The sequence below is a fragment of the Sarcophilus harrisii genome, chromosome 3, assembly GCF_902635505.1.
Source record: "Sarcophilus harrisii chromosome 3, mSarHar1.11, whole genome shotgun sequence".
Lineage (NCBI taxonomy): Eukaryota > Metazoa > Chordata > Mammalia > Dasyuromorphia > Dasyuridae > Sarcophilus > Sarcophilus harrisii.
The window spans coordinates 314,109-332,154 of record NC_045428.1 but is presented as its reverse complement, the minus strand read 5'-3'; the positions used below and the strand labels follow the sequence as shown (position 1 = coordinate 332,154).

Below are 18,046 nucleotides of genomic sequence, written 5' to 3'. Positions count from 1 at the left end.
TTTGGCTGCCCTCCATTTTCCCATGCTCCTTTCCTTCCTCATTTCTCCCCTCTCTCCTTCCTTTGCTGCTTCCTTCCTTCCTTCCTTCCTTCCTTCCTTCCTTCCTTCCTTCCTTCCTTCCTTCCTTCCTTCCTTCCTTCCTTCCCTCCCTCCTCTAAACCTTCCTTCCTTCCTTCCCTCTCTCTTTTCCTTCCTTCCCTCCCTCGTTTCCTTCCTCCTTGGCCTCTGCCAGAGGTGATGGGCCCTGACAGATGCTGCTAAAAATGACATAGTCTAGGAGAGGACGGATCCCAAGAAGGCTGGCCTGCAGGGATGAAGAACCCTCAGTCACTGGATACGTCCCATGGGGAAGAAAGGGGTGGGGGGACGCATCTCGGGCTGACAAAGGGCTTCGATTTCAAAGGGGCAAGTGCAGCACACAAACCAAAGCTAAGCGGGGGGGGGGGGGGCGGGGGGGCAGATTCCACCACAATCTGGCGTCAGACAGAAGGGAGGAGGCCAGGATCTCAGCAGGAGCAAAATCTGCCCTGGAAAACTGAGGATTTGGGGCTTGAAACCTTACCCATGTCCCTGAGTTCAAATTCAACCTCAGACACTAGCTGTGTAGCCCTGGGCAAGACACTTAGCCATGCTTGCCTCAATTTCCTAATCTGTCACATGAGCTGGAGGAGGCCATGGCCAACTGCTCCAGCCTCTCCCGGGGGAGAAGCCCCTCTTCATTCAGCCTTGCTGGCCTGGCTGGGCTGAGGTGGAGGGAAAGTCCAGGGCTATCTCAGGCTTCAGCTCCCCTGCAGTGCCAGTCCCCTGAGTCCCCCCCAGGAGGAGCCCTTTCCTCCTCTCTGCCGGGGTCTGAAAGCCCAGGGTCCTGGGAACACAGCCCCTCCCCCTCCTCCCCGTGGCTGACCGAGGGGCTCTGGCGGCTTCGTTTCCCCCAGCCCCCGAAGTAACCATGAAAAAGGAGATGTAAATGCCTTTTCAAAGAGCCTCGGCCCCAGACAATGGGGCTCTCATGGGGCGCTGGCGAGGGAGGGCCGTTCCCAGGCTGGGGCAGCTCCTCCCGACCAGCCTCAGAGAGAAGCAAGCTCTGGAAACCACAGTCTGGCCTGGGGGGGGGGGGGTGACTTCGGCACTCATTGCCTGCCAGGAGGCTCCCGGAGGGAGGTAACCTGGCCTAAGCGGGCTTATTTCCCAGGTCTCAGACCAGGACCTCCCTGAGCCCCACACCCAGAGTCCTCCTAATGCAGTTGGCCACTGACCAGACCATCAGAGCAAGGGGGGCTCTGCTCCCCCCAGGGCCTCCCTACAGCAGGACCTCCCTAAGCCACCCCCCAGCTCTGCCCTTCCCCCCGGGGACAGGCCCCAGGCACTAATCTCCCCACAGCAGAACCCAACCCTGAGCCCCACACTCAGAGGTCTGGGCCCAGAATGCTGCCTGTCTGGAGCAGGGAGAGCTACCTCCGGCCTCTACCCCCACGTGGGGCCGGGCCACAGCCACCCTGCCCTCCCTACCCATCTCATCACTGGACACAAGCCAAGATGAGCCAGACCACCCAGAGCAGCAGCGTGGCCCCAAGAGGTCCTAGGCTTGTGACTCAGTGGCTCCCCTGTGTCGCCCCCACCCACACTGGGCTCTCCCCCTGTCCTGTTCCAGGCCCACTGCTGGGGAAGGGGCAGGGAGGACCAGGGCAGGGCCCAAGAGAGGCCCACCTGCCTTCGCCTCCGGGTTAAGTGTCCCAATGTCACCCAGAGGTCTGTCCCCCCCCCAGCCCCAAAGTGAATTTGCCATGGGACCAAACAGGTCTGACTCTGGGGGCCCTGGGTGGTGGGAGCTCAGGGCGTGCAAAAGGCCTCCACCCCTCACCATTCTTTGCCCTAAAACCCAGCTTTTCTGGAGCCTGGCGCAGACCCCCGGATGGGCAGATCCAGAAATACACAAGGGAAGAAGGGGAATTCAGAAGCGCCCCTACCAGGGCAGGAGGGCAGCCCTTGGCCAGCCTAAGGGTGTCTGAGGGTGGGCTTCCCTGTACCCACAGCCAGGAGGAGGAGGAGGGAGGAAGGGAAGGAGCACTTATTAAGCACCTACTATGTGCCAGACACTGTGCTAAATGCTGTACCGCTATTATCTCATTAATTCTGCCAGGGAGGGAAGGGCCGCTATTACCCCCGGTTTTGCAGGTGAGGAAAGTGAGGTAAATGGTTAAGTCACTGCCCAGAACCACGAGCGGGCTACCCTCCCCACCCCCTGCAAACAGGCCCACCTTCGGGCCTCGGTCCAGCCCTTCTCGGAAAGTGGAGAACCGAGCCCTGAGCACAGTGCGGGGCACAAGGCGCGGGACCCCCAAGATGGGAGGAGCCGAGAGCAATGGAGTCGGATGACTGGCCCTCCCGCCCCTCCCTCTCCCCATGGGCTGGCCCGCGTGGTGCTCCGAGGGGAGGGCTCTCGGGTGCAGGTGCCCCAGCCCTTGCACACCATGGACACGCTGACGGCCCGAGCGGACGCCCCCCGCTTACCTTGGCTCACGGCGGCCTCTTTCAGGGCCTTGGGGTCTCCAGCTCGGGGCCCGGGGCCCCGAGCTCCTTCCCGCTCACTCACAAGGTGACGGAACCTGTGGCGCCGGAGCTGCCGGAGCTCCGAATTGCGGGCCATGAGCCAGCGGGGCCCCAGCCTGGGCTCGGCCCCCGGCGGCCGGCGAAGCACGTCCACTCCCAGGAGCAGCCGGGGGCCTTCGGGAGGCCCGGGGCCGCCGTCCAGGAGGCCGACGCCCAGGGCCACGGCCGCCACGGGCAGAGCCTGCAGCGGGCTGGGCGCGGGCCGCGGCCCCTGGGGCGCCAGGGCCAGGCGGGATCGCTGCAGAAGCAGGAGGCTTCCCGCCATCAGGTAGGCGGCCGTGACCACGAAGAGCAGGAACTGGGTGCGCCGCAGGAGCTTCTGGAGTCTGAAGAAGGGTTTGGCCATTCCCTCGCTGGGGGCGGCGGCCGTGGGATCCGGGCCGCCTGGGGGCCGCCTCCAGCCCCTGGCTCAGCCTCGCATGGTCCGGGCGGCCTCAGCTCCCCTCGCTGCCGCTGCCGCTTGCGGGCGGATCCGGCTCCCATCACAACTTGGCTGCGACGCCCCTGGAGCCCGGCGCCTGCGGAAGCCTCCGGAGCAGCCTCGGGGACGGCTCCATCACCGGAGCCTGGAGCTAGGCAGAACCCTGGAGGGGCAGAGAGAGGGGCTCAGAGCCAGCGGGAGCGGGAGGGCGGGGGGAGGCAGCGGGAGCCTGGGGCTTCGGACGGCGCTATTCCCAAGCGCTCTATTTCCCGGGCTTCACTCGGGACAGAACTGGCGACAAACAGCAGGGGGACGAGGGGAGGGAGGGCCGTCCCTCCTCCTTCCCGGCCTGAGCGCGGGGGAGCCGCCAGGCCAGGCCGGGCCGCGAGGCTGGGCCAGTGCACCTGTATTCTAATGAGGAGGACGCTGGGGAGGGGGTGGGGGAGAGGGCCGAGCGCCGGGCCGGGAGGCGGTGCCTCTGGGAAGGCTGGCAGATGCGGCCTCAGCTGCCTTCCGCCTTGGCTGAGCCCTCTGCACAGGGCGGGGATTGTCCCGGGAAGAAAAGCTCCTGTGAGCTGTGACTAACCCTTCGGCCAGTAACTAATGAGAGCTGGGGCCGGGCCAGGGGCCGGGTCTCCCGGTCAATCGCGCCTCTGTGCCCCTCACGTGGGCAGCCCCTCGCTGCCTGCTAATGTGAGCGCCGCGGCTCCCTTGGGCGTGAAGAGGCGGGCGGGGGAGGCCATGGGAGGGGGGCTGGGGGCATCCGCCCTTCCCCATCCCCTGGATTTCCTGTTAAACCTTCGGAGTCAGCCTAAGCCTCCTTTAGAGGAGACAGCAGAGAGTCCTAGTCTGGGAAGGGAGGAGAGAGGAAGGAAAGGGACTGAGAGCCACTGGGTCACCCCCAGTCAATGCTGGAGGCAGGAGCCAAGGGCGTCTGGCCTTCCTGCCTGTCTCCTCTCTCCCTCTCCTCCTCCTCTTTCTTCTCTCTCCTCCCCCCTCTCTTTCCCTCCCTCCCTCCCTCCCTCCCTCTTTGCTCTCCCTTTCCCTCCCCCTTCTCCCTCAGGGCTCTGGCCTGGGCCATCTTCTCTATCCTTGGTGACATCATCAGCTCCCACAGACTGAATGCCCATCTCTAGTCTGATGATTCTCTCGTTTCTCCTCACCCTCAAACTCGAATCTCTTCAAGATGGAAGTCCAGTAGACATGGCCAAACAGAACTCATTCACTTCCTCTCCCCCCAACACCTTCCCAGCTGGGAAGAGAGGGCGCCACCTCCTACCAGATCCCCAGGCTTTGAACCCCGGGACCATCCCGGCCTCCTCTCAGGGCCCACATCCAACACGGTGCCACTGGAGCATTTCTCCAACGCACCCCTTCTCTCCCCTGCCCCTGCCCCGATGCTGCCGCAAGCTCCCATCACCTCAGGCCATTGCCACAGCTGTTGGGGGGGCTGCCTGCTCTCCCCCCCCCAAGTCCAAATCTTGGACCCCAGTCCAAGCCATTCTCCAACCGCTGAAGTGACCTGGTTAGTCCCTATTCAGTAAACTCCTGTGTCTCCGATTGTGTCAGGGGCAAATACAAAATGGTCTGTTGGACATCCAAAGCCCCTCGTCACCCAGTTTCTTCCTCCCTTTCCAGGCTTCTTACTTCCTCCTTCTCCCCTCGCATCTTGAGTGACCCTGGCCTCTGAGCTGCTCCACACACAAGACACTCCAGGAATCAGCAGCTAGGATGAAGTGGATGGGGCACCAGTCCTAATTCTGAGCAGACCTGAGTTCAAATCTGCCCTCACCTACTTCCTAGCTCTGTGACTCTGGCCCAGTCACTTCACCCTGTTTGCCTGAGTTTCCTCATCTGTAAGATGAGCTGGAAAAGGCAGTGATATGGCATCCAAGGATCTTTGCCAAAAAAAACCCCAAACAGGCTCACAAAGAGTCAGACGCAAACAACAAAAGTGTTCTCTGGCCATCTCTGTGGCTGGGATATTCTCCCTTCTTAATTCCCCCTTCTATAATTCCCTCTTTTACCAGAACCCTTCCCCAACCCCTCTACATTCTAACACCTTCCCTCCCATAACGATTTCCCATTTGTCCCGGATCGGCTAGTTTGTAGGTGTTTGCATGTCGTCTCAGACTGTAAGTGTCCAGAGGGCAGGGACTGTCTCGGCCATTAATAGATGTTTATTTGATTCATTGAGAGAAATAAGGCTCCTTCCCCAGCCAAAAGTGAGCTAAGCTAGCTGAAGGTGCATCTATGTCAATCTTCAGTTTCTGATTTGAAAGAGTAAAGGCTACAGGGCCAAGTCAGAAGCCTAACCCTAAATGCATGTGCTTATGGGATGGGCCATGGCTGGTCAGGAGAGCTGACGGTCACATTTTCAGTGAGAGTATTTTCACCTCAGAAACTGACCAGTATTACAAATTGGGACTTGGTTTTATTTCATTGATTATCTAAAGCAAATGACGTAGAAAACATTAATATTTCAAATTAAACCTAAAATCGTGTTATGTGTACTTTTTTCTGGAGCACCAGTTATTAGATGTTTACCAGCACCCCACCCTTCCAGAAGGGCAGAACGCTGGGTCCACAGGTATGGAGCCCGTCTGTCAAGGCTCAAGGGATACCCAAGTCTTTGGGACCTCCAGTCATCCTGCTTGGTAGTCACACTTGTTTCACTTATTTCAGGAGAGATGGTATAACTTCTGGGACAGTCAGTTAGTGGGGAATCAGGGAGGGGCCTGTGCTTCAGGATACAAATGCTGCCTTTGGAGTTTCCTATGTCCGTCTCCTAACCTAGGCACCCATTCTTGGAAGAATATAAAAGCAATCTTTCCTGCATTCAAAAAGAGAGAGATGTTATCATGGGGTGATGACTGTCCCTGCTTAGGATGGTCTCAGTCTAGCACCTGCCAGCTGTGTGACCCGGGGACTGTTACTCAGCGCCTCCAAGCTGATTTCATCATGAGTAAAATGATCTGTTTAGAGCCAGAGGCAGGAGACTTGAAAAATCATTCCAGACTTGGAACAAGTAACCTCAGGCTTTGCTTGTTCTCTTGCCTCTCACCTCCTGGAAAGTTGCTGGCTCAGGAGTCCTATAGAATGGCAAAGCAACTGCTTCTGGCCCTTCTTCCCAGGAGCCCCCGGACTCCCAGAGATCCCGCCAATGCTCGGCAAAGCCCTAACCTGCCCAGACCGGTCACTGTGGCTGGCCGGCTTGCCCTGGCAGAGCTTAGGGTCATTGTGCACGGAGAGCAGCCCTTTTCTGGCTCATGACTTGTGTGAAGATGGTCCATCCAGTCCCTGTCCAGCAGGCCCCGCACTGAAATGAGGGAAATTTTGTTGATACAGCCAGAACCAAAACAAATCCTGGAGGCTTGGACCTAAAGCTGGAGAGGAAGTCAGGGACCACACCCCTAACCTAAGGCAGTCCTTCTAAGTCTCCTTCCTGGGGCACAGAGGCTGCCCCCTCCAAGGCCCCCAGCACCTCTTGGTTTTGGATGAGCTGAGACTCTAGTGTCTGGAAAAGCAGACACACATTTTATGGATGAATGAATTAAACACATAAGGAACAGGGCAGACATGAGGTAATATCTGCTGATGCAAAACCATGCCCTTGTTGCCTGTTTAATTTATGTTGCTCCAAACTAATGAAATCAGCCCGAGGACTGGGCCAGCCCTCCCCTCCCCATGGCCAGAGCCCTTGCTGAATGCAAGGCTGGACTGCAGGGGCTGGGGCAGGAGTAGGGAGGGCCAGTGCCCGGGAACCACAGCTGTGTGACTCGGGTCCCTTCTCTTCCCTTCTCTGGGAGCTATTCTCACTCTAAAGGTCTCTCCCATTTAAGATTCACTATCTCCCTCTCCCTCCCTCTCTATTTCTGTCTCTTCCTCCCTCTCTCTCCACCCCTCCCCTTGCCCGGGGAAAGGAAAAGTGGCACTACTAGAGAGCTGTCCAAAAGTGTAATTTTCTGATGGCCAAATTCTTGATCCCTCCATATGGTCTCTATGGCAAGACCAGGAAAGTTGGGTCTCAGTGCTGGGCACAAGGCCAGCTCCCCTTCCTCTGGCACTTGGGCTTCTCCCAGCTCTGGGCTGAGACTGGATGCAGAGTACATCCATCAGCCATTGAGCTGGGAGAGTTCTTAGAAAGAAGCCCCCAGTCAGATCCCCTCCTCCTCCCCGGGGAAAGTCATAACAGAGGCTCCTGTGCAGAGGGTCCCCTAAAGGTCGTAGAGCCTGGTGGGTCAGCCCATCGGTCTCTGATTGCCCAGCACCCAGGATAGTAGAGCCTGGTGGGTCAGCCCATCGGTCTCTGCTGCATTCATGATATGAACAGGGAAGCAGGAGGAGAGGGGAAGAGGGGAGAGGAGGGGAAATGAAGGCGAGTTCTGAGTGTTTTCTGTCTGAATTCTCAACTTCATCCACCTACCCAAGTCACCTTGGCCCAAGTCACCTAGAGGAAATCCAAGCAACCCAGGCATCTAGTTTGTGCCAGGATATTTAGACCTTTGGGATGCTGAGAAAAAAACCAAAAAACAAACCCATTTCCAGAGAGCTAATATTATCTTGGGTGGAGTGGGGGAGGGGACAATATATAGACACATGCACTATACATGGGACAATAAAGTTATGAAAAAAAGAAAGACATCCATCCCAAACTTGGAGGAATCAGGGAGGACAGTCTGTAGGAGGTGGTCTGCAAAGGCTGCAGAGACCATGAGGAGGAGAGGGTGCATTCTGTGCATTAGAGATGGGGTGTGCAGAGGCACAAGATTTGGACCCTCAAGTCTGGGGAACAGCCTGGTAGTCTGTTGGCTGGAATGAGGACTGTGTGGAGATTTAGAATGTTCAATGAGTCCAGAGATTGGAAGGGAAGGTTTTTAGTGCCCGGCTGAGGGATCTTGTTCTGTCCTACAGGCAGCAGAGAATCATGGGCATTTCCTCAGCAGGGGTGCTTTAGCAAGATCCGGTGGCTCTCTGGACAGTAGATGGGGAGAAAGGAAGCCAATTATTTCCTAGGTCACAGGTGACAAAAGGCTAAAATAGGGAGAGAGAAGAAAATGAATAGAAGAGGGGTTATGGGGGTAGAGTCAACTAGGGAGAGAGAAGGGGATGGCCAGAAGAGGGGTTGTGGAGGAAGAGTCATCTTGTTTGGATGCAGAATAATGGAGGTCTTGGACCTGGATGACTGGAAGGTTGCTGATGGCTCTTGGTCACCAGAGAGGGGGTTGGTGATTCAGAGATTGGGGCTAGATATACAGAGCCTTCAGTCAGCCAGGTGGAGAAGTGAATAGGGCATCAGACTTTGAAACAGAAAGATGATGTGCCTTCAGACGCTGACCCTGGGCAAGTCACATTACCCTATTTGCCTTGGATTTCTCATCTGCAAGATGAGTTGGAAAAGGAAATGGGCAACCGCTCCAGTATCGCTGCCAAACTCAACCCCATCGATATGCCAGGTACTATCCGCTGGGAATACAGACAGAGGCAGAAAGAGTCCTTGCTCAGGGACTTATATTCTAAAGGGAGGACAATACATAAACTGAGTCCAAAAAAGAAGGGAAGCACCACTTCCCCTGTGGAGATGTCATCAGTGCAGCCTTTGGTCTGGGGCTCAATGAATTAAAGGTTCTGGGAGGGTCCAGTCCATCAGAAAGCCAGGGCTCAGAGGCAAAGGGCATGTCCACTGTGAGAAGTAGTCCATTGAGAAGTACTTCCAAGGTGAAGAAGTCTATGGTCTGATTGTGGAGATGAGCCAGGAAGACCCTAACACTCCCTGGCCAGGGATGAATCCTGAGAGGGCCAAGGTAACATTTTAGAGGAAGAGAGGTTGGGGCTGGGCTGAGAGCTCTTCATCATAAATGAAGTCCTTTTGGCAGGAGGCTAATATCTAAGAATCTGCCCCCAAGCTGGGTCCCCAGCTCTGCTATAGTGGTCAGACAGTTTAGGGGTAGGAGGAGAGAGAGGAGAAGGAGGTAAAAAGGAGCTTTTTAGTTCTGGGGCAGGGTCTCTTCTCTAGCAAGTGCCTCAATGAAATGGTGGCTATTCCCTTGTTGGAACATCTGAACCTCTTTCAGGCATCTGTAACTATTCCCGTCCTGATAGAGAGTAAAGGGGTTAATCCATTGTCCTGTGCCAGGGCTATGTCCTCCTGCCCTCACCTTCCATGTCTCTGAGTCCTCCTTCCACACCAGGGCCAGCAGGTTTCTAGAGGGAAAGATCCATGAGATACCTTATCTGGGCTAAATCTAGAAAAAAGATCTGCCCTGGTTCTCACTACCAGAATCCAAGTGCTTGACAGCACAAGCCTGGGCACAGATTCCTGGGCACCATGGATGACTACTCTTCTGGTACAGCCAGTGCACCTGCTCGGTTGGCACCTGTCCAATCACCATTTGGTCCAGTTTCTAGACAAAGAGCATCAATATGTTTGTCAGATGCTTTGCTAAAATCTACGCAATGGACCTCAGTGGCACCCCCTTCCCCAATCTGCCAGGGTGGCAACCGTGTCAAAAAAGGAGACCAGGAAGAACCCACCCTGTTCCTGGAAAGGCTGCACTGGCTCTCGGTGCAGCCAAGGGAGCCACAGCCCTCGCGTCCAGAGGTGACCCTGACTCTAAGAAGAGAAGCTTCATGTACAGTGAAGAATGACAACAGTGGCAGTGATGACAGCGACAATGACACTGACAATGACAACAATAATGACAGCAATGGCAATAACATCAGACATGACTGGGATGACAGTGACAATGACAAAGGCAACTATGACAATAGTAATGACAGCAACAGTGGCAGGGATGACAGTAACAACAGCAATGACAACAATGACAATAACATCAGACATGACAGGGATGACACTGACAATGACAAAGGCGACAATGGCAAGGATGATAGTGACAATGACAACAATAATGACAGCGATGACAATAACATCAGACATGATTGGGATGACAGCGGCAATGACAAAGGCAACAATGACAACAGTAATGACAGCAACAATGGCAGTGATGACAATGGCAATGACAATGACAATAACCTCAGACATGAAAGGGATGACACTGACAATGACAAAGGCAACAATGGCAAGGATGACAGTGACAATGACAACAATAATGACAGCAGTGACAATAACATCAGACATGACTGGGATGACAGCGACAATGACAAAGGCAACAATGACAACAGTAATGACAGCAACAATGGCAGTGATGACAAGTAACAACAGCAATGACAACAATGACAATAACATCAGACATGACAGGGATGACACTGACAATGACAAAGGCAACAATGGCAAGGATGACAGTGACAATGACAACAATAATGACAGCAATGACAATAACATCAGACATGATTGGGATGACAGCGGCAATGACAAAGGCAACAATGACAACAGTAATGACAGCAACAATGGCAGTGATGACAATGGCAATGACAATGACAATAACCTCAGACATGAAAGGGATGACACTGACAATGACAAAGGCAACAATGGCAAGGATGACAGTGGCAATGACAACAATAATGACAGCAATGACAACATCAGACATGACTGGGATGACAGTGACAATGAAAAAGGTAACTATGACAATGGTAATGACAGCAACAGTGGCAGGGATGACAGTAACAACAGCAATGACAACAATGACAATAACATCAGACATGACAGGGATGACACTGACAATGACAAAGGCAACAATGGCAAGGATGACAGTGACAATGACAACAATAATGACAGCAATGACAATAACATCAGACATGATTGGGATGACAGCGGCAATGACAAAGGCAACAATGACAACAGTAATGACAGCAACAATGGCAGTGATGACAAGGCAATGACAATGACAATAGCATCAGACATGACAGGGATGACACTGACAATGACAAAGGCAACAATGGCAAGGATGACAGTGACAATGACAACAATAATGACAGCAATGACAATAACATCAGACATGATTGGGATGACAGCGGCAATGACAAAGGCAACAATGACAACAGTAATGACAGCAACAATGGCAGTGATGACAATGGCAATGACAATGACAATAACCTCAGACATGAAAGGGATGACACTGACAATGACAAAGGCAACAATGGCAAGGATGACAGTGGCAATGACAACAATAATGACAGCAATGACAATAACATCAGACATGACTGGGATGACAGTGACAATGTAATGCAACAGTAATGACAGCAACAATGGCAGTGATGACAGTGACAATGACAACAATAATGACAGCAATGACAATAACATCAGATGTGATTGGGATGACAGTGACAATGACAAAGGCAACAATGACAATGGTAATGACAGCAACAATGGCAGTGATGACAGTGACAATGACAACAGCCATGACAATGACAACAATGACAACAATAATGACAGCAACAACGACAGCAATGACATCAGACATGACAGTGACCACAGTGACAATGACAATGATGATGATGACCGCCATGACAGTGACAACAACAACCCATGCCCTTCTTTAAATTTGACAAAGGGCTTGGCGCTCTCCCTCTCCCTCAATGCTCTTGGCAAGCTTTGATGACCATGAGATATTATTTGTCAAAGCCCTCAGCCCTCAGCCTGGCGTGTAGCTAGACGGCGCGGCAGAAATGCTTGCTCGCTACCTTTCTCGGACGTAGCTCTACAAGTATTCTCATTCTCATTTCTAGAGTCAGACCCTGAGGTCCATAGAGGTCAAGTGGCGGGCCCAAACTCTCACCTCATTAATCTGTGTAGGAGCCAGGACACGAGCTCTCCAACCCAAAGTCTGGTTCAATTCATATTACAGGACATTTATTATGAGAACAGTTGGGAAGTGGGGCCGGCCAAGCCTTGGAAAACTCCGAACCACTATGGTCTCCCTGGAATCACAGCAAAGTGCTGCAGATAAAACCAGAAGCCCTGGATTCCAATCTGGACTGTGATGTGCCATGATCCTGAGCTTGGGCTTCCTCTCCTGTACCAAAAACCATCTGGTGGTCCTGCCAGCCCTGAATCTATCATCCCATTAAAAATGAGTGCAAGTAGTCAGGCTACCCCTCAGGGACCGGGTCCAGCTCTGCCCTCCTAGAACTCTCAAGTTCTAGGCAAAAGGAGCATGAGATTTGGGATTGGAGGGTTTGGGTCGATTTGGTCAAAGATTTACTACCCCCTCTGGGCCCAATTTCTCCAGGGGAAGGGGCTGGGCCACATGGTCTCTTGAGGACCCCCTCGGATTCCCAGCCCCCATCCCAGCCTTCTCCCTTTCCTAGGATAGAATTCACCAAATAGATCTGGGACATTTTGTGCACTCTGAGATGCGTTTGTGCATGCACGTGTGTATATGTTTCCATGCATGTCCATCTCAGCTGGGCTCGCAGGCTTCAGTAAACCTCTGTAAGTGTCCACACAGTTCACTGACATTGTAATAAGTAGCACTCTCCCATGGGTGGGATGGCCACGGCTAGACACCCTACACGGCCACCCCGATGCAGCGAGGTCGCTTTGGTCCTTCTTGACCACGAAGGACAACAAGCAGCCAATGCAAACACCTCTTACCATCTCCAAAGCTATCCCAAAATCATGGAGACCGCTCCATGCAGTCAGTCTCTCAGGAGAAAAGTTCTCTTGTCCTCCCCCTTGCCTCTCACACATGGCTTCCTCTAAACTGACAGCTCCTCTTGGATGGCAGATATACTGTCACAACCCAAGATCCCCTTCTCTCTTAGAGATACAATAGCAAGTTCTATGGGACCATGGGAAAGCCTTTGAGAGCTAGTTACAGAGACAGAGAAGGCTGGCAACCCTCTCCCTGCCTCAGCTAGCCGACCTGGGATCGGTCCTGACTGAGCAGGGCTAGGGAGCATTGTGTTGGCAAGTCTGTCTCCAGCCTGCCCCGGTTGCTATTAGCTTTTTTATTAACATTCTCTACTGGAGGATCCTGGGATGCCCACAAGCACCCTTCCCACCGGCATCCTGCCTACACTTGACTGTTTCTAATCACCAGCTGTACAGAGATTGCCTCATCTACCCCAAACTCGCTGCAGGTGGGCAAGCAAATAACAGTACCCCCATTTTAAAGATGAGCCTACTGAGACCCAAAAAGGGAAAAAATAGTTTGCTCAGAAGCCATGTGGAATAGATCCCGTCCTGTGCCAAGTTTCCCTGATTCTCCACAACTGATTGAGAGCTCCCACTGCCCTGGCCAAGCCCAGCTGCTGAACTCAGCTCTGTCTCTGGGCTTCTCCACCCTTCCCCCTTTCAGTTCCCTTGCTGGGAAGCTTAGCTAACTTCTCTCTTAAAGCATATTTATTTCCTTGGCAACCCCTTCCCGGAGCAAGGATTTGTGAAGACAAGAGCAGAAGCAAAGAGACAGGGCTGCAGTGTCTCCCCTTGGGGCCCCCCACTGCCAAACCATCAAACTCATGCCTTTGCAACAAGGCCATGCAGCCAGAAGACTGACTCCGGGGAGGCAAGGGGAGATGCTCAGGGGAGGAGACCCGGCCTTCTGCTGTGCTGTGGCTCCCTGATGCCCCGATCCCCTAGGCCCAAGGAATTCCACCTAGGAGGCACCCCAGTGCCCGGCGAGCGAGACCCCAACCGTGGACTCTGACGGCCAGAGTGACTCACTTGTATCTACTTCTGCGACCTTCATGGCGATTCCAGGAAGTCAGGAGAGAAGGTGGGATGGCACCTGCCCACCCCCAGCCGGTACAGACTAGTCACTAAGCCTGCAAAGCTGCTCTGAGCAAAGTTGGGGCAGGGGAAGGGGGCAGGGTGGCAAAGCAGCTCCTGCTGAGTGGATGCCCTGGAGGAACTTGCTCACTCTCAGGGAGTATGATGGGAAGTGCTGGGAAGTGGGGATTGTGAGCTGGAGGACTGGAAGCAGAGGCCAAGTGGGCCATAGCCATGGAGATTCAGTGGTACTAGGTAGCCTCTGAGGACCCATCTACCTGGGATCCTCCTATAAGACAGCAGGAGCTGGCAAATAAATCCCAGACTGGTCTTTGTCCACACTGCAGGTGCTGCCCTACCTGCCTGAAACCTTTTTTACCATTCCCTGTGCTGGTCAACCAGGGAGCTGGGGGGAAGGGAACCGACCTTTGGAGACAATTCCATCTTCTGAGAATCTCTCTTAGCAACAGCAAGCTTGGGGTATCCTCTGGGCACCTGTTTGTTTCTGGAGGAGCTGAGGATGCTTTGGGGAAATTATCACACTAAGTCTCCAGGAAGATCTGTGTGCTTGATTTCTTTTCTAAGGGTTGGGGGGAGGGATGAGATAGGGTTCCCTGAAGCTGAATAAGAAGAGAGAGAGAGAGAGAGAGAGAGAGAGAGAGAGAGAGAGAGAGAGAGAGAGGGAGAGAGAGAGGAGAGAGAGAGAGGAAGAGAGAGGAGAGAGGAAGAAAGAGAGAGAATAAGAAAGAGAGAGAGAAGAAGAGAGAGACAGAGACAAAGAGAGACAGAGACAGAGACAAACAGAGGCAGAGGTATAGAGAAAGAAGCATAGGCAGAGTAACAGAGACAGAGAAAGAGTAGAATCAGGAAGCTTGTACTTGGCCCTCCACTCCAGTTCTTCATGTATCTGGGCTTTTTATGTAGCAGGGGCTTTTTAGTCCCCAGAGAACTGAAAGTCTATCTGAAATCACAAGGTGGGGGCAGGGAGGATGGCAGTGCCCCTGGTTTGGAGGATCTGTTCTGGGGTGCTTCCTCTGCCAGATGCCCCCCAGGGCCATCCACCCCTTGTGAAATGCCCGCTGGCAGTGGGGGCCCAGGCCTCTACCCACATCTCTGGGAGAGCATGGGGGACTTCTCAGACTATCCTCAGCTCCTGGACAGCTCCCCATGGGAAGGGGCAGGCCGACTGAGCCTCCCATCCCCCTCTCTGCCACATGTCCTCGGGCAGAATGGCGACGCTTCAGGATGGATGACATGAAGGGCTGAGGGCCAGGGCCTGAGCCAGCCAGGCCCAGATGCAGAGGAGGCTGGCCTATTGGCCCTCTCCCTCCACGCGGGGCAAGCTGCTGAGCATCAGCTGGTCTGCCTTTGGCCTCCTGGCTCCTGAGGGGTGAGTGACCAGTAGAGCAGGAGCTCCAGCCCCCCCACACCAGTGAGGGGAACCTCAGAGGCTGGGAGGCCGGCCGGTCAGCCATGGGGAAGGGCAGCTACAGCAACACCCAGGGAGCGCAGGGGGAAATAAAGGCCATTCTTCTCAGCCCTGGGAGGGTGAGCCTCCGCCACCTGCGGCTCTCCCACAGAAGAGGGGCTATCTTCCAAGAAGCCTGGATTTGGACCATTTCTTTGGAGGAGTCAATTTGGGGGTCATTCAAATATAAGAATGAAAACACTGTTTCTGCTCCCGAGGCACCATGGGGCAGCAACAGGGAGGGGGGGAAGACAAGCGGGTGGCAAAGACCCCGAACTGTCATCCCAGAGGCCTTGTCGTGGCTGGGGAGAGAGGGGCCAAAGGGGCAGCTAGCCCCCCTCCCAGCGGAGATATCGCTCTTACCCTCCCCACTCTTCTGCCTCAGTGACAGCTGGCCAGGCGGAGGAGACCCTGCCAGGCTCCCCATACCTCTGTCGAGCTGGTGTTTATCTGGGCATGTGCCCAAACCCTCAGGAAGATGGCAACCTGCCCACGGTTCCGGGCAGGGACGACCCCAGCGTGGGCTACCGCGGCTGGTGCCCGCGCGCCAGCGCCAACCAACATCTGGGCAGATGCTTAGCTTTGCCCCTGCGATTTCCAAACCCTCACGTCTGCCCTGGCGGCCCCTCTGCCGGAGTTTACAGACGCAGAAGAGCAAAATGCAGGCTGCCTGGGAACCTGGGGCGGGAGAGGAGCGGGCAGCGTGCTCCCAGCAGGGCCGGAGGGGAAACGGGCAGAACCGGAGCGAGAACGGGCAGAACCGAAGGGAGAACGCGCAGAGCGGGACCGCTAGGGCACACAGCCCTACCTCCCTCTCGGGGAAGGTGTCTGCGAACGGGTGTTTGTGCTGCTGGCTGGACACGCCAGTGTATGTGAAAGTGCCCCCCCTCTTCCCCCCCCCCCGCCGCTTCGATGCCTCCCTCACCCTGGATTCTGCTCACACTCGCGCCACACACACACACACACACACTCGCTCTTCCACGTTCCGTAGGAACCAAGCCCCCACCCCCGCTTCCAAATCTGCCCCCAGTCCCGAGCTGGGGACCCGAGCGCCTGCGGCAGGGGCTGCCCGGAGCGGGGCGCGCTGTCGCATCTGGGAACCGGGTGGGGAAGAGGACGCAAAGTTCGGTGTGGAAGGCTACCTCGGCGCCCAGCCCCGGAGCCTCCCCCAGCCCCCCTTCCCGAGACAGCACAGGGAGGCCCGGAGGCGGCGGCGGCCGCGGCCGGGCTCGCTCCCCGCTCGCTCAACTCACCTCGGAGCGCTGGTCCGGGAGCGGCGGGTCCGGGCCGCTGGAGCGCGCTGCGTCAGGACTCCAGAGGGCATCCTGGGGGGAGGGGGGCGGCGGCGCCGCCGCCGCCGCCGCCGCCGCCGCCGCACCTGCCTCCCCCCGCGCTCTCCTCACCGCCCTCCCGACCCTCCTCCGGTCCGGTCAGCAGACTCCGGTGCCGCCGCCGCCGGGCTCCCAGAGCCCCCTCCGCCTCCTCGATCCGCCCCGGCTGGGAAGCCTTCGGAGGCGTCAGTCGATCGGTGGGTCCGTCGTCAGTCGTCAGTCCGCGGCCCCAGCTCCGCGCGGCTCGCCCCCGCCAGCCCCGCTCCGTCCTGCCCTGCCCTGCACAGCCCCGCTCCCCAGGCTGGGGCTCGGGCTGGGGCTCCGCCTCCCTCCGGCTCCTCCGCCTCCCCCCCATCCCATCCCCCGCCTTCCTGCTCTGCACATGCCCAGCATCCCGGCAGAGCGGCCCACTCGGGTCCTAGAGGCAGCGGGCCGGCGGCGGCTTCTGGGCCCCCCGCCCCTATCCCGGCGCCCCCTCCTCCCCACCCCAAGTCCTCTACCTGAGAAGAGATAGCGGCCGGCTCTGCCCCGTGAGTCAGCGGGGCCCCCGCGGCGGCCCCCGGCCACCCCGAGCATCCCAGCGAGAGCCCGCACCACGGTGACGGACGGTGACCGGGACATGACGGCCGCGCCACAGTGACACCCAGCGACACGGCCACGCAGGGACACGCGGGGCAGCGCAGGCCACGGAAATCAAGGGGATCCCGGGTCCCCGCCTGGGGCAGTCACACAGCGAGGCTGGAAGGCGGCTGCAGGGATCACACACTGCCACGGGTGTGCACACCCACACGCTCACACACACTCACACACACTCACACACACACTGCAATACAGCTACAATCCCCACATATATAGTCATACACACACACATTGCCACGGCACTCACACACTCACACACGCTCACACACACACACACACACACTGCAATACAGCTACAATCCCCACATATGTAGTCATACACACAACACACCCACACCACACACACACACACTGCAATACAGCTACAATCCCCACATATATAGTCATACACACACACACTGCCACGGCACTCACACACTCACACACACACACACTGCAATACAGCTACAATCCCCACATATATACACACAACACCCCACACAACACACACCTCACACACCCACACCACACACACACTGCACACTAAATCCCCACATATTATCAACACACAACACCCACCACACACCCATATTCACAACACAACCATATACACACACCCACAGCACTCCACACACCACACACCCACCACACCCACACACCACCACCACAACGCACACACACAATCCCCACTAATACAACCACACACACACCACGCACAACAATCCACACACACACACTCCCACACACTCACACACACTCACACACACCAAACAGCACAATCCCACATATAATACCACACACACCACCTCACACACTCACACACGCTCACACACACTCACACACACACACACAACACTTAATACCACACAACCCCACAAAACAATAACAACCCACACACCACGACTCACAACTCACACACGCTCACCACA

General features: G+C 55.7%; 1 protein-coding gene across 2 annotated transcripts in view; it reads right to left on the bottom strand.

The window, feature by feature from the left end:
• WSCD1 (WSC domain containing 1) overlaps nt 1-16,823 on the bottom strand; it is a 43,697-nt gene extending 26,874 nt beyond the window's left edge. Inside the window, exons 1-2 of one of the 2 annotated variants that reach the window (XM_031957340.1) lie at nt 16,422-16,823; nt 2,512-3,194 (exon numbers count right to left, since the gene is read on the bottom strand). In XM_031957340.1, coding sequence (XP_031813200.1) covers nt 2,512-2,956 — 445 coding nt within the window. In that variant the 5' untranslated portion in view covers nt 2,957-3,194; nt 16,422-16,823. Of the gene's footprint in view, nt 1-2,511; nt 3,369-16,421 lie in introns of those variants that run through there. The other variant, XM_031957341.1, reaches the window with a different exon arrangement.
• Between the last annotated feature and the right edge of the window lie 1,223 nt (nt 16,824-18,046).